The sequence below is a fragment of the Triplophysa rosa genome, linkage group LG4 (assembly GCF_024868665.1).
Source record: "Triplophysa rosa linkage group LG4, Trosa_1v2, whole genome shotgun sequence".
In the NCBI taxonomy this organism is placed as follows: Eukaryota; Metazoa; Chordata; class Actinopteri; order Cypriniformes; family Nemacheilidae; genus Triplophysa; species Triplophysa rosa.
The window spans coordinates 23,696,932-23,712,055 of NC_079893.1; the positions used below are offsets into that span (position 1 = coordinate 23,696,932).

At 38.1% G+C, this 15,124-nt stretch overlaps 2 protein-coding genes and 1 non-coding gene across 4 annotated transcripts; 2 read left to right on the top strand and 1 right to left on the bottom strand.

The window, feature by feature from the left end:
• The first annotated feature begins 636 nt into the window (after nucleotides 1-636).
• On the top strand, nucleotides 637-10,125 carry si:ch211-89o9.4 (uncharacterized protein LOC566247 homolog). 2 transcript variants are annotated; one of them, XM_057332797.1, is made up of 8 exons: nucleotides 637-799; nucleotides 5,644-6,698; nucleotides 6,785-7,059; nucleotides 7,425-7,565; nucleotides 7,747-7,872; nucleotides 7,943-7,984; nucleotides 8,159-8,293; nucleotides 8,625-10,125. In XM_057332797.1, exons 1-8 carry the CDS (start codon nucleotides 756-758, stop codon nucleotides 8,811-8,813), a joined length of 2,007 nt encoding a protein of 668 aa, XP_057188780.1. In that variant the 5' UTR covers nucleotides 637-755; the 3' UTR covers nucleotides 8,814-10,125. The 2 variants fall into 2 exon arrangements, with proteins under 2 accessions (XP_057188780.1, XP_057188781.1); XM_057332798.1 differs by lacking the exon at nucleotides 8,625-10,125 and having other exon boundaries at nucleotides 7,943-8,040; nucleotides 8,159-8,205.
• Nucleotides 9,102-9,173, bottom strand: trnae-cuc (transfer RNA glutamic acid (anticodon CUC)). Its single transcript has one exon. It is a non-coding gene; the product is annotated as a tRNA-Glu (tRNA).
• Nucleotides 10,126-10,235: 110 nt separating the features above from the next.
• On the top strand, nucleotides 10,236-13,422 carry paip2b (poly(A) binding protein interacting protein 2B). The gene is made up of 4 exons (XM_057332799.1): nucleotides 10,236-10,368; nucleotides 11,872-12,029; nucleotides 12,403-12,576; nucleotides 12,732-13,422. Exons 1-4 carry the CDS (start codon nucleotides 10,362-10,364, stop codon nucleotides 12,786-12,788), a joined length of 396 nt encoding a protein of 131 aa, XP_057188782.1. The 5' UTR covers nucleotides 10,236-10,361; the 3' UTR covers nucleotides 12,789-13,422.
• Nucleotides 13,423-15,124: the final 1,702 nt, after the last annotated feature.

Below are 15,124 nucleotides of genomic sequence, written 5' to 3' on the forward strand. Positions count from 1 at the left end.
TTGGAACATCTCACTTTGTTTGGCTCGAGCAAATAAAGTTAACTCCTTGACAACTGGACCTTCTTTGTCTGAGAGATTTTTTGAACTACAAGACTGATATTTTTACCACAACACGATCCTCCCAAGATGGCGCGACATTCAACATGGCGTGATGTAGCTTCACATTCGTTATTGTGATCATAGCAGCACATTGTAACCAATAACGTTAACAAAAACCTGATACATTTTATCTTAATAGGTTGTGATAAAGTATTATTCCACTAGACTAGACCAAAATGTTGTAAGCAAAAGTTATTTTTAGGTATTGAATGGATTAAACTGAAAGACTGTGTTAGGGGACTATTTCTCAAAGCAGTCAATGTGCCAAATTTAGCATTCCCCCAAATTGCTTGCCTTTGACGTTTGGCCTATGTATCTTTTGTGCTTTCCACCAAAAATACACTGTTGTCCATTCACTGGTAAAACAGACAAAGTATAGAAGGCTGCAGATGTGCTTGCAAAGCAGAGAGAAAAGCTTTGGGGGTAAATGATAGGGGCGGTGCCGAGAGGGTGAGAGCATGTGTGTGAGGGGGATGAATCCTCACTGAGAAGCAAGAATGTGTAACAGTGTGTGTATAACCACAGTGAGGAGTGGGAGACAAGACATTTTGTACTGGAAGTCTATATATAGATGCGCTTGAGGCTGTATATGCGCATATGCTGTGAGATGATAAAAGAACTGAGGTTGTTCAAAGTCTGATGTGTGACCAGCAATTATGAAGACCACACAGAATACAGACCAAAGGAAAAGAAACTCCAGGTCAGGTTTAACTAAACCATGCCACACGTGAGTAAGGATCGTGTTGGGAGGGCCTGCTGGGTCTCATGTTCTCATGGGTCACGGGTCAACTGAACAAATTGAAGAAACCTGATTTGCAATGAGTTCATATGATGCTTATGTTGCACTTACTACTTTGTACGTTGCCTTGTTGTCACGTTACTATTGAATGAATGTTTTCAACAGTTTGTTTTAACGAAGCAGCTTTTATTTGGTGAACCCCACTGGTGTAAAGGCAGAGCATCACTGCATTTTTTGTATGTTATACGTTAAGTGACTAAATCAAGTATATTGTAAATACCTCATTTTAAGTCACGAGAGAAAAAACTGTTAAAGACAAATTGACATGTGTACACTTTAAAGGTCCAGTGTGTCATTTTTTGGAGGATCTATTGACAGAAATGCAATTTAATATACATAACTATGTCTTCAGAGGTAAACCTTACATAATGACGCATTATGTTTTTATTATCTTAGAATGAGCTATTTTTATCTACATACACCGCGGGTCCCCTTGCATGGAATTCGCCATGTTGTTTCTACAGAAGCCCTAGACGAACAAACTGCTCTACAGAGCCCGTTTCGTAAATACGTTATCTCCCTCGACAAAGAAGAAACGCTATGACATTTTTGTCCTGTGAAAGCCGGCGTAGTGCTTTGAAAGGAAGGGGTGGAGTGAGCTGTTGATTGCAATTCGCAACCTCCCTGGTAGATGCCACTAAAATCTCCACATTGCTCCTTTAAAGTCCCCGTGAGCCGGAAGTTGCGATCGTTTTTACTTCCGAGCTCTGACACATTTCCGAATGAAAAGGGATTACAAAGGAGAAAATTAGTGGGCGTGGCTTGCGTTTTGCTTTGTGAATTGATTGGATGTGTAACAACAGCTGTTGCATTGATTTTGAAATTAAACTGGCTGGTAGCAGACTGACAGTTGAAGGGGAGGAGTTAACGGATGCTCTGGCCAAGCCGTCTAATTTACGTCAGAGATGGATAGTCATTTCAGGGCGGAAGTGCATTTTCAGATTTTAACTGAAGATTATGAGGGTACATGAATTTTAAAAATAAAATGACCCACATTGATAAGCTATTTACTATAAACGCTGCAATATTTCATGAAAAAAATAAGAATTGTCTTTTTTTAATTTTACTTGGACTTTCAGGTTTTTTCATGCTAAAATTATCGATTCGGTAAAGCAAGTCATATTTTTCTTTCTTTAGTCTACTCATAACAAATATTTGCAAACAGTTTATCAGAAATCTTCTTTGGACTAATCCTTTTACATTTCCTCACTGAAAAGTTTCATTTACTACATTATGCATATGTTCTTCTCAAGCTTTTGCTCATATTTACATTTACATTTAGTCATTTAGCAGACGCTTTTATCCAAAGCGACTTACAGAGAGTTCAGGGAGCAACAAGCGATATGTCATATAGGAGCAATAATACAATAGGTGCTAATACAAAGTTACTAGTTTCAACAAAAGCCAGACCAATACCTGTTGAGAGAAAGAAAAATATTTCTTCGCAAATTACAATATGCTATATCCTGTATCCTTGACTTACGTTTCATTTGTATTTAAACAGAATTTTACTGATAACAGAGAAAAGCTGACCGTCGTAATATGTCTTGCTGATTTGACTCTACGCTGTCTGTTCTTGAAAACAAGGTCATCCTGTGACATCAGCCCTGAGGTGTTTTTAAGAGGGAAAAACCTAATGCTATAAGATGTCAAGCATCACAAATCACAGGGGTAGGAATTTATGATGTTGAACTATTGTGGTGCTGTGAGAACAGTCACCTGTCACATTCCATTTTTACTATCCCTTGTGACTCCATATAAGACAGTGTGTCAAGGTCTTGAATGTGTCCTCCTTTAAAAGTCAACAAAAACTTTGATCACGTGCTACTAACAAGCTGTTGGGCTTTAGTTTTAACCCCAAATTACTTGTTAGTTAGGGACCTAAATGCATTAACTTAAGAAAATGACAATAGAACAGAACAGAACAAAATTTAAGCAGCATATCAGCATATGTGCTATTTATACTTATTACACGGCTCATTTGAATGATTGATTCTGATTGGCCAGTCGCGACATTCCAAGGGTTGTTTTTTCAAATAACTACCGCTCAAAACTAATGGCGCTCACTAAATCCTTGGTGTTTCGAGTCAGATCCGTGGGCGTGGCTTGTTGGTTTTGACTAAATCTTTGGTGTTTCAAGTCCTTTACCCTAACCCTAACCTTACTCTAACCATCTAAACTACCTATGATTGTTAAAATTGATGAAAAAACACATTTGGGTGATGACGTCAGACTCGAAACACCAAGGATTTTGTGAGAGCCCAAAACTAATAACACCCTGTAACCCGGATGCTGCAAATCATTTTGAGAGGGGCAGTTTAATATTACACAAACATTTATTATAAATATGTCTTTTAATAACATATATGATATGTTATTTACAAATGATTAAACCAATTTGCCTGTTTGTGACGTTTGAACGTCGTTTCTTACTTTAAAACCGAAACTAAACGGCTTTTCCTCACGGAAGGTCTGCATTCGGTAAAAATGAGCTAATAAAACATTTCAAATTCACATTTTTTGTCCAGTTTTTGCTCATGTGCCAAGTAGCCGTGTAATAAGCGGGATAATGTACAAGCAGCCGGCTGTTATCGCGAAATAAGCCCCTTAAGTGTGATTATTTCTGCGATAACAACCGGCTGCCTGTACATTATCCCTTACATTTACAAGTCCCAATGTGATAGATGTACAAATGTACAAAGACACATAACAGAGGTTAGATTAGTCAGCGTTATCATGTAATCGTGGATGTAATGTACCAGACCTCAGGGATCACCTCGCCGTATTTAGCTGTAATAGAGACCTAAAGTTTTCAGGCAAGGCTTCTGTAATTCAGTACGTTTGGCCTTTTCAAACCACAGGGCCATTAGCATACCTCATAGGCACAACATAGAAAACGTAGACACCTCTGGACAACTATATCTTAAAATTAATATGAGATATACAGAGCCAGAATAATGTGTTAATTTGTTCTATCATCAGGTTTGTGTTTAGTTTTAATGCAAATGACCAACATGCAGGGAGTGTTCCGAGCGGAGCCTTTCAGGAATGAAGACAGAGTGTTGACAGTCTGTCCAGGAGGTGTAAATCAAATTAGCTTATTAGTTTAGCACCATCTGCTGGGATCACAACATGCCATTTTCTGTCAATCATACCAATTGTTGCAAAATAATAGAATAGAATATATAGAATAATTGATTTTATATAGATCAATGTATTAGGATGAAAATTGTCATTTGTGTGAGGTTTCTGGATATGAATGTGTAAAAATGACATACTTGTGTGGGTGATCCCGTGTTGCTGCGTCAGATGATCGAGTCTAAAAATAAGATTTACCTAAATAGATGTATGACTGATGACTGATGAGAGATCATCAGAAGGCTCAAATTGTTTTATTAGGAAAGCAAGTTGACTGTCAGTGCCTCTTGGCCCAGCAGGGGTCTGAAAACACACCTTGGAACATGATGACCTTATAGTAACGGTAATAATACTGAGGATGAGTTCTCTGTTATGTGCAGGGGAGACTGTAAATCAGGGGAAACCTTTTAATTGCTCTGTGTGAAACAGATTCATTGCAGCTTATATTATGTTGTACTAGTACAATGTGCAAAGACATAAACACGACCATATCAAAATGTGACAGCTTTTAGGGGATAGTTCACCCTTAAATGAAAATTCCTTCATCATTTAATCAGCCTCATGTCATTCAAAACCTGTATGACTTTCTTTACTCTGCAGAACACAAACGAAGATATTTTGAAGAACGTTGGTAACCGAACAACACAGGCATTGATTTCCATTGTATGGACCACTGAGACATTTCTCAAAATTCTTCTTTTGTGTTTCACAGAAGAAAGAATTTCATACAGACAGATTTTGAATGAGATATGGGTGAATAAATGATGACAGAATTTTTCTGCATGTGAAATTTGAACATGTACCACACATGTTACTGTCCTGAATAAAATTTCCTGTGTCATACAATACAGTTTCTAAATTTGCTGTATGTATGTGTTTGATGGGATAGTTCAACCAAAAATAAAAATTCTGTCATCATTTAGGCTACTCACTCCACTTGTTCCAAACCCGCATTAAGTTCCATAACCAAACAGATCTCATCCCCCATTTACTGCCATATAGGGAAAATAAACACAGGTAAAAAATACTTTATTTGAATTATTTCATTTTAAGCAGCTATTGCTGATTTTTTTCTCTCAGTCTTCCACATTGCTTTCAGGTGACTTAATGTCACTCCTTACTTTGCGTTTGTTAGAATTTAACACTGGACTGCAATGGCTGCAATACAAAGATGCTGATTAAAGTATTTAAAAATCAAATTTTGTCCATGCAGAGCTGTATAAAATATCCTTTCAATCAGAAGGGAACAGCGTGTTCTGGCTGTGAAAATATGGCAGCCATGTGATGTTTTACACAAGACAAATGTCTTTCGCCACCAGCTCGTGTTTCAAGGGCGCGCTTTCAGCGTGTGGAAAAACATCCCATTGACATGTTGTTCATTACATTTAATGAAGTGAGCACATGTCTGACTGAAAGCCTTCAGACACTGCGCGTTCACGACTTGCTGCCCCTTCATTAATCTTTATTGTCAATAAGCCTTATTCAATAAATGTATAAGAATTTGTTTATGCATGCCCATATGAAGGTCTTGTCAATATACTTATATTAACCTAGTAATCAGACAAAATTATTAAGAAACTCATAATCCTCATATTCATTATTTACAGTTATGCACATCCCCCTGATGTCAACATCAACCCGGTGCCTCCCGGTGCCTTCACCTGCGTGCCACCGCCATTTGGAACCGCACAAGCTATCCTATTAAGACTAGCCCAACTTGAGGCTCAACTGGTCTTAAACCTGATAAATAACCTTACAACTGGAAATCAAAGTTTTGGGAATCCCTTTGTCCTTCCGTATCTCCTGCAGGCTGCTCAAAGAACCCCATATTTGTCCATGTATCAACCCCCAAGTGTTGTTGCCCTTTCTCATCTACATAGACAAAATGTAAATTCTACCACACACACGGTTAACCCTCCTTCGTCGAATGGTACAATGGTGTCATCAGTGACAGAAATAAGAGCGCTCACCGCGGAGGGTCACTTTCAAGCAAAAGAGGTCTTTCAGGAGGCAGCAAGTAACACAACGCAACCAATGCAATCTACAAAGCCACTTGACCAAAATTTCTCCAGTAGGTCAATGAATGCCATTAAAAGTCCCACCAATGTCATGACACCACTTGATAGACAGGTTTTAAACACTTTGGACATGGGAGAAAAAGAGCGACATCCAGTGCTACACCTTCCATCGGAAAGTCTGAGGAAAGCTTTAGCCAGCCTTGATCTTTCTCTAGAAGACCTAGAATTACTGAGTCACTGCCCAGAAGATCATCTAACACAAGAGATGCTCCCCCTTATTATACAAGACATGCAAAAGCGTAAAGGAGCGAAGGCCATAAAACAGACGTCGCCTAAAACATGCAACATGCCAAGGGTCATTGAATATGGCCATGTTAGCAAGACCTCTGATCGAGCAGAGTCACGAAGAAAGTCATCATACACTTATGATATGCATAATGGCAGAGGAAATCTGAAAATTAAGCATAGTCAATTGCAGAAAGAACAGTCTGCAACTCCTTTCTCGTACACTTTACATAATCCCTATGGACGCCTGTGTGATTCCCATACCCACGGATCGCTCAGACGCGAAAGATTCATTGCACATGATTTTATTTATAAGAATTTGTCTCCTCAGTCTAGAACACTGAAAAGAGATTCATCAGGTGGGATTGATTTTATTAGGCATGAAGTTTAAAACAGAATTTTCTTGGAGTAAAGTTTAAGCAAACCCCTGTTTTTGAACTTTTAGGAAGCAGATCGAAAATCTTCCCTAGGAGGCTACAACATGGACACGCTGAGGTTACCAGAAAGAGACCTGGTTCTGTCTGTAACTCATCCTCCGGCTTAAGACATAGCCTTATTTCTCCAGGCCATATTAAGACAAGAAATGTTATGTCTTCTAATGTCATGACAAAAGGTCATGATGAGCTGTCATTTACAACTGTGACGTCAGAAAGAAACACTGAATCCGTCATCATTCAGACACCAGTAGACATGGAAAATGGAAAAACGTCAACTAAAACTGTAAGTTTATTTTTGCTGCTGTGTTTTGGGGAAGAATTGACATAGTTGATATGTCAGTTGATATCATTATGAAGGTAGTAAGAATACTATTACTACAAAGCCGAGCTTCTCAAACTTCCTCGTCTTAAAGAAAATGTTGTGTTTTTTTGTTATTACGTTTAAACTAGAGGACACACAATAAAATATGTTTAGTCTCAGTCTGACAGACTGAAAAAATGAACAAATAATTCTGTAAAATAAACAAAAAATAATAATTGTATTGACTGTACATACTTCACAAAAAAGTCCCAGATTAACAGTAATAGTTTGAGGTGACAGCGACCTCTGGTGCTGAGTCTGAGAATTGTTTTTTTGTTTTCTAACAGCGAGGTGTGATTCGTTTGTCTCGAATCCCTCTTGATTTCTCTGAGAGTGAACTTATTAAAATGGCATCTCCCTTTGGTAAACCTGTCGAGGTTCTAATGGCAACTGAGGTTGACATGGTAACTCGTCTAGAATGGAAAAAGGTACATCATAAGACAACACTTTTGATTTCCCTTTAGGCTACTAATGAAACTGCAAGACTGATTATGGCAATACATTGTAAAGTTGACTGATGGTTCATAAAATAGCTAAATTAAATATTCAATCAAACATTAATTTTAAAAAATCAGTAGTTGGATGAAAAATTGTCATCATGTCTTCCAGGCTTTATTGTTTCTTCCATCTGAGATCTCAGCCAAGGAGATGGTGAAGGTTTACTCTGCTATCCCACCTCACATGAGACAGCAAAGCTTGGAGCTGGTTTCCCAAAGTCTATACCTCACTTCATCTGTGAGCTGGCTTACTTTTAAACCATCTTTTATTTTATTAATGATTAACAGTTGTTTTTCTTTTGTCTCAGGTGTCAGTGTTTCATGCTTTTGTAGGACCAGCAACGTCAAATGCAAGTATACTATTCTTTAAAGGTTAAAAAGAAAAGTAATCAAGTTTTTAACACATGTACGTTTCATCAGAGTTAACATTATCTTCATAAATTCTACAATCTTTAGAAGAATTGTTAAATGAAGTGATAGTGTTTAAATAAAATAAATTCAAACAAGTCTCATTGTTTATTTAGGGGCTGCTCACTCCTGTAGATCATTTGCTGGTTGTATGTAATGTCCCTCATGAGCCCTGTGCTGCTACAGGAGTATTGCGGCTACTAAAACCTTTTGGACACGTTTTCAGAACGCTAGTGTTTAATGGAAACAAGGTGGGTTACATTGTTAAAAAAATGTTGGTATAAATGATGAAATTATATATTTGTCATATAAAAAGTTATTCCTTAACTTAGAGTAAGTCCGATCTATGGTGTTTATGAGATTTGCCATCCTAACATAAAATGACCAAAACGCCTGAGCACTCTTTGTGATGTCATCAGCAGAAAATTCGTTCTTTCAACGCAAACAAAATATAATAAATTAAATGGTTGTTTATTTAAAGTGCTGAATTTCCCCAAGTAAGAGCTGTCTGTCCATTATGTTACCACTATGTGTCCCTGTTCGCCATAAAATAATTGTTGGTATTCTATGTCTTGTTACTAGGTGGATGTTGACCAGTGCCTTCGGAACAATAACTGTATCCAGATGGTTTTAGAGATGGAATCTGCTGCGGTTGCTTTATCTGTTTATGAGTGGTCTCAAAAAATTCCTTGCATTTATCACAACCATCATTTATCTATTATCAGAGGATCTACTATAGAGCAAAATACACCTGAGGTGAAATCTACGTAGGCTAATATCAATAATGTTACATTTCTATTAAGCATGGTTTATTTAATCATCTGTTATTGTTTAGTATAGTATATTGTATTTGCATTTGGTCTCAATAGAACACGATCAAAGTGGTGTCAATGTTTTGACTTTCAACTTTTATAACGTTTTAAAACGTTACTTTCTCCTACAATAAGCTTGGACACAGGGTTTAGTGACAGGTTGTAAACGCAATCTCGTAATGCAACGTTATGTTCACGTGCTTTCTCAGAAGGTGGGTTTTAATCTTTGGGATGTTAAAATACCGCGTTCCCTGACCGGGAATCGAACCCGGGCCGCGGCGGTGAGAGCGCCGAATCCTAACCACTAGACCACCAGGGACATATATATAATCATTAGATTATGTTCTGTGTTTTCTTGTTTATATCGGTGTGTCACTGACTTTTCTGCAGAGATGGCTTAAGAAGACGAGCTGAGTATATCGTCAGAAAATGTCTGACACATGTCTGTATGACGTTACTTCAGCCATTTCGTCATTGGAAATTCTGTTTAGTTGTACATGGTGATAACTTTGTTTTATGCCTAACGTTGGCGTAAGTGTGTGTGTTGGCACTAAATTGTTGTATAACCACCTGGGTTGATCTATTTCTATTTTTAATAACTGAGTGTCAGATCTAGATCTGGGTTAATTACTTTCTGAATTTGTTTTATCTATTTTCTAAATCCAATATCTAAATGTGACCACTTAATTTCTTTTGACCTAAATTATAATGAAAGACTGGTCCGTTTGGTTAGAATTAATTTGCGTGATTTAATTTTATAAGAACATTTACAACTGCTCTAATGTTTTCGTATAATGATTAACAGTACGCGTTCATTTGGTAACGTTAGTTTGTTGTCTTTCGGTGCGTTCCTAACGGGATATATTGTCACCCGAAAGGCCCTTCGGTAAGAGGACACCATATAAAACGTCACTCCGAATAAAGAGATTATGTTGTTTCTATTGCTCCTTATGCCAAGTAATTTTTTTACGGACAGAGTAGGAGATACAATTGCGTTTTCCATCTTGAGTTTACACATCAACAGCTTTACTCTTCGAAGGGAGTAGGGCATAGGGATGATCACTTCGGAATGGAACGCAGGGCGTCTAGCTTTTTTCTACTTCCAGTATTTCAGTACAAATTAAAAGTTCAGTTAAAAGTCAGATTTCCTGAATCCTAACACATTCATTTATGAAGAGTGTTTGTAGGCCCTCTTATAAAAATACACATTAAAAAATATATTTTACAATGTAAAATATTTTTTATAATAAAATTTCTCGGAATACGTTTTAACAGTGGCAACCTGACAAAGGAACTGGAGAAATAGTACAGCCCGTGGGCGCTGAGCTCTTGAAATGTTGACGTTAACCAACAGGAGGCGCCCGAGACATGTTTGTTTGAAAGGCCCACATGAGCACTCTGACGTAGTATTGAAATCTGGCCAGGTAACGGTGTTGGTGCAAATAGGAAAAATTACCTCTTTTAGTCGACTTATCTGGCGATAAATTAGAGGGACAGAACCGTTATAATGCCCGGTAAGTCCACTTAACTGCTTAATGATTTGAAACTAACCGCATTTCGTCTCTTGACTTTGTGGATGCGATCTGCTGCTCTCACGCTCTTTGTTTTGCGATATGGTAGCCATCGCTGCATCCACACAGTACCTTAATATTAGTGTATTAATTTGGTTTGTAATACACGCAAAAGCAATTATGTTCTTTACGGCTGTTTTGCTAGGGTTTGTCAAAGCGCAAGTGTACACGGAGGCCTATTGATAAGTGGTTTATGTTAGTTTGCCGTGTGTGTGTGTGATGCAGTATGTGGCTCACGCGTCCACCATGCTCCTACGTTTACTATACCTAAAATCTTAAGCCATTTACCCAATGTTGATCAAACTCATCATCCGTTTTTGCGCTAACATCGGAAAATAGCATTTACACGTTATTCTATAAGGCTGGAAGGGGTGTTTTATGTGGAAATACGGATGCTGATGTTACATGTTGATCGTGGCTCGTGCTAACACGCATAGCTTTACCATGCACGTTCTCCAAACGTAAAGTTACAGCAAGTGTTTAACCATGTGTTAAGGCGGGAAATATTTTAACAAAACTGTGTCTTTTTAATCTGAGATGGTCGTCATTGTGTAATATACATATGTTATGCCTGGAGCCTTAAGCAGGCCTCTTAGCTCACGTTACAATGAATCAAATCCATGTGGAGGAAAAATGGTGTCGACTGATCCCCTCTTTGTCTCATTTATGCAGCACAGTGTTAGTTAGTAACAAATAGTTACATAACAATCTTTAAACCATGTTCCCCCTTTAACTCGTGTCGCAGATAACGTTATAGTAAAAAAAACGTAACCATGTTTGTGGTTGTAATGTTAAACCTCAACATCCCATTAGTTTGGCTTTATTGCAACTTTGAGAACTGTTTATATTCTTATATGATTAAATTTTGTTTTATTTAATTGTGCACGTGAACTTAGGGACTTGTGTGATCTCTTCTCTTTAACATAGTAATGTTAGGTGTTTCTGTTACCAGTATAAACACAAGGGAGCTTTCCAAAAGTCCAGTTGATTCTAAAGACAATTTACATACCAAAAGTACAATTCCACCGTCATTTTGTTCAACACACAAGAAATTTGGCAAATTATTGTCACACTTCTATTCCGTACAAAGAATGTTGGTTCCCGTCTCTAACAATAATAATGAAAATCCATGAAACTCACATGGACTAGTTTTTTGACAGTCACTTGCGTACTAGATTCCAAGTTTGATGCAACTTTTGACTTAAAGACACTACTATGTTTGTGCTCAAAATGGAAAAAGCCATTGATTTTGCTGTCTCATAACTGACCGCAGTGTGCAAATTTGTATATTCAAATTGTATGAATGTTATTTGAGAGCTGTGACCATTCTACATCTCTTCTGGTTGGTTTAAAACGAAATGTAAATTACAGTATTTGGGTTTTTGATTAGTTCTTTCTTATGTGCGCAATGCTAATGCAGTGTTTTTGTGATGTTTGTGCATCCAGAACCTGCCGATATTAACAGTCCGGAGGTAGCAAAGACACAAGCAGGAGGCAGTGGACAAGGGAAAGACGAGAACGTTGTGAATGGACACAAGGAGGGGGAGGCCAATCCTTTTGCAGAGTACATGTGGATGGAGAATGAGGAGGAATACAACAGACAGGTCAGTGTGGGCAAATTTTGGGCACAAAGTGCAACTAGTCTGTGTGCTTTCATGGAGTCAAAAATGCAAAATTCTTTTGCCAGTTATTCTTGAGGTCACCCCGCAAAAATATTTTCACCCTTTTCTCTCGTTTTGATCCTAACCCAAACCTTCTTTCTTCTGTGGAACATGAGAGAAATGTTTGCTCTATTTTGTATTCTAAGCAAGACGGAATTTCACGAGTTTGAAACAACGACAACTTGTGTAAAAGACAGAATTTGAGCTATATACTTGATTTACAAGCTGGATAATAAGAGGGCCGATACAGAAAGCAGTTAAAAGGCATAAATAAAAGCATCGTCACATTTGGGGTTCTTGTTGAATTTTGCCGCAGGTGGAGGAGGAGCTTCTGGAGCAGGAGTTTCTCGAGCGCTGTTTTCAAGAGATGTTGGAGGAGGAAGATCAGGATTGGTTCATTCCTGCCAGAGACCTTCCCCCTGGAGTGGGACAGATCCAACAGCAGTTGAGTGCGCTGTCAGTCGGTGACGGGAACGCAGAAGATATTGCAGTACGTATCAGGCATAATTATTTTAATCTTAAATATTTGTGTAGTTGTGGATCCATGTATAAAGAACACGAGTTGCTTCTTGATAGTGTATAACAATTGTGGTATGGATCATATTGTTGTGTGATCCTCATGTCTTTTTTCTTGTTTTTTAACAGCGCAAGAGCAGCTTGAACCCAGAGGCCAAGGAGTTTGTTCCAGGCGTGAAATACTAGAGACCCTCCAGTTAGGGGCTCCTTTATAAAGACTTTGTGACCTCTGGTTGCCAGAGGTCACCCTCACACATACTTCAATCTTACTGGGGGTGTGTGGGGCTTGATGGGGTGGGGCTCGTGGGTGGGGGGTGCTGGATGCTCTTCTATAAGCTTTTTATTTCTGTCTGTCTCCATGTTTAACGTGGGCGGGTTAATCAGTGTAATGTTCCTATTGGACCGCTGCAGATTGTAACTAGTTCTCCTGGAAGATCTTTGTATTAATCTCAGAGGAACAGTTATGTGATTTCCACTATTGTGATAGTGACTAGCAGTTTGTTCCCGTGTCATTGCCATTTTCTTTTTCCTGTCTTTTATTTTATTTTCGGTAAAGGAAAGTTTGGACGGGAGGTGCGTGTCATGAGAGTGGGTGAGGCAAGGGGCTGGGTTCAGAGGAAACCTGACAGTATATGGACCGTTGACAGGTGGACCATTCAGTGATGGACAGAACTGGTGGCAGCTGAAAACCTTTGAGGGATTTTCACAGAAACGTGTTTTCCTGTTTCTTTCTCCTTCCTCCGTTCAAGTTCTGTCACAGTGTGCAAATTGCATTTACAAAAAGGAAAAAAAAGAAATAAAACGAGCAGGTTCCCTCCTGGATGTTCTTCTGTCCATGTCTTTGTTTGTGCACGTTCGACTACAAGGAAAAAACCAACCTTTAGTCTTCACCATTCTTGCCAGATGTTTTACTCCATTAGCAGACATCATGACTCTATATGCCTGCTCTTTTGTTACCACTGCATATTTGAATCTCGATATGCTGTAACAGCACAGTCCGCAACATGTATAAAAGGGTGTATTAGAGCAACAATGCATCTTCCGGTTCCAGGATGCTTGAAGTGTGTCTGTTTTCTAGGAACACACCGTGTATCAGAATACAGACACTCAAGGGAAAGCAGGCACTTTTTGTGTTTCCTAAAATGTAGGTCGAAACCAAGTTACTCCAGCATTTCAGAATATTTATGTATCTTTTAGGTACATTGTTGTTCTTTATGAAAGACTCACTGAAGTGCCATGAAATCTGCACTATTTGATGCATCGATGAAATTTCCTCTAAAATAGGAAATTATGATATAAATATAATATAGCGTATATTGGGGGGACTTTTGAGTTTTGATTGGGCTGAAAATGTTGATGAGAAGCTCAAGTGCAGAATGATGAGAGGCTGCAAGTTAATATCTTGTTTATATCTTGTAAATATCGTTGTAAATGTGAATTTTGTCCACGTTTTGGATCACTAGTTTATAGATATCCGTAGGCCTAACATATTCATATGCTAAAAACCAAAAGAACTCTTTGATTTCATGGGGACTTTAAATTCCAATTTTTCATAATTATGTGCCACTCCATAATCTAAATTTAATTACACAAACTTTTCTTTTTTTATTTGATAGGGGTTTTTTTTGGCTAACTTTAAGATCCTATGACAATATAATTCACCATAGTTTTTATTCCATGAGTTTTTCCCAGGCCTTCAAAAACGCCTTGGCAGAAGTAAACCATTTTAGATGAAGGACTTTAAGAGTGTCTAGAACTGGTTGGAGACGAAATATTTGAGAATTGACCAACCGCAAGTTTATGACGAAGCCCCCAGGTTTAATTTTTAAAAAGATAAAACGCTTTGCAGAAAAATGACTTGGATGTGCCAGGATGGACTGTTCTTACAGTTTTGAATCATATACTGTAGTACACACGTTTTCAAAGGTGAAGTCAGGGCTCATTATTGCTTGTGGTCTTGCCTGTGTCTCATCATCTTCAAGACCCTTACTCCTCTTTAGAATGTATTGCTATAGGAGTAAACTGATACCCATGTGCTGATTTAAAAACTGAATTATGTCAGAGCCGATTATAGGATGTACTTCAGCCATTATTAGGTAATAATGGGAAAGATGTGTTTATGTGAATGACTGTTTTTTTACTACCGCTGAGTTTACAGACATCAGTGCATTACGTAACACAAATTAGAGAATGTGTCTGTCTATGACTGCATGTTTCTGTCTGTCTGTGTGTGTACATAGGCCTACTCTGAAGTGTGGTTTGAAGATCATCTCTGTATAGCTGGTGGCAGCTGTAGATCCTCTCTCCCCTATTCTCGTGAAACCGTCCTATCTGCAAAAATTACAGAAGCCTAATAAAAGTCATTTAAAAAAAAGTAGTTACATAGATATTTGTTCTAAAAACCTACATTAGTCTATGTGCCCATAAACAGTGAAGTATATACTGTCAAATACTGTATATTACTAACCATGTTTATTAACATCTGTGGTTAATAATATCTGTTAATAATATCCTAAAGATTC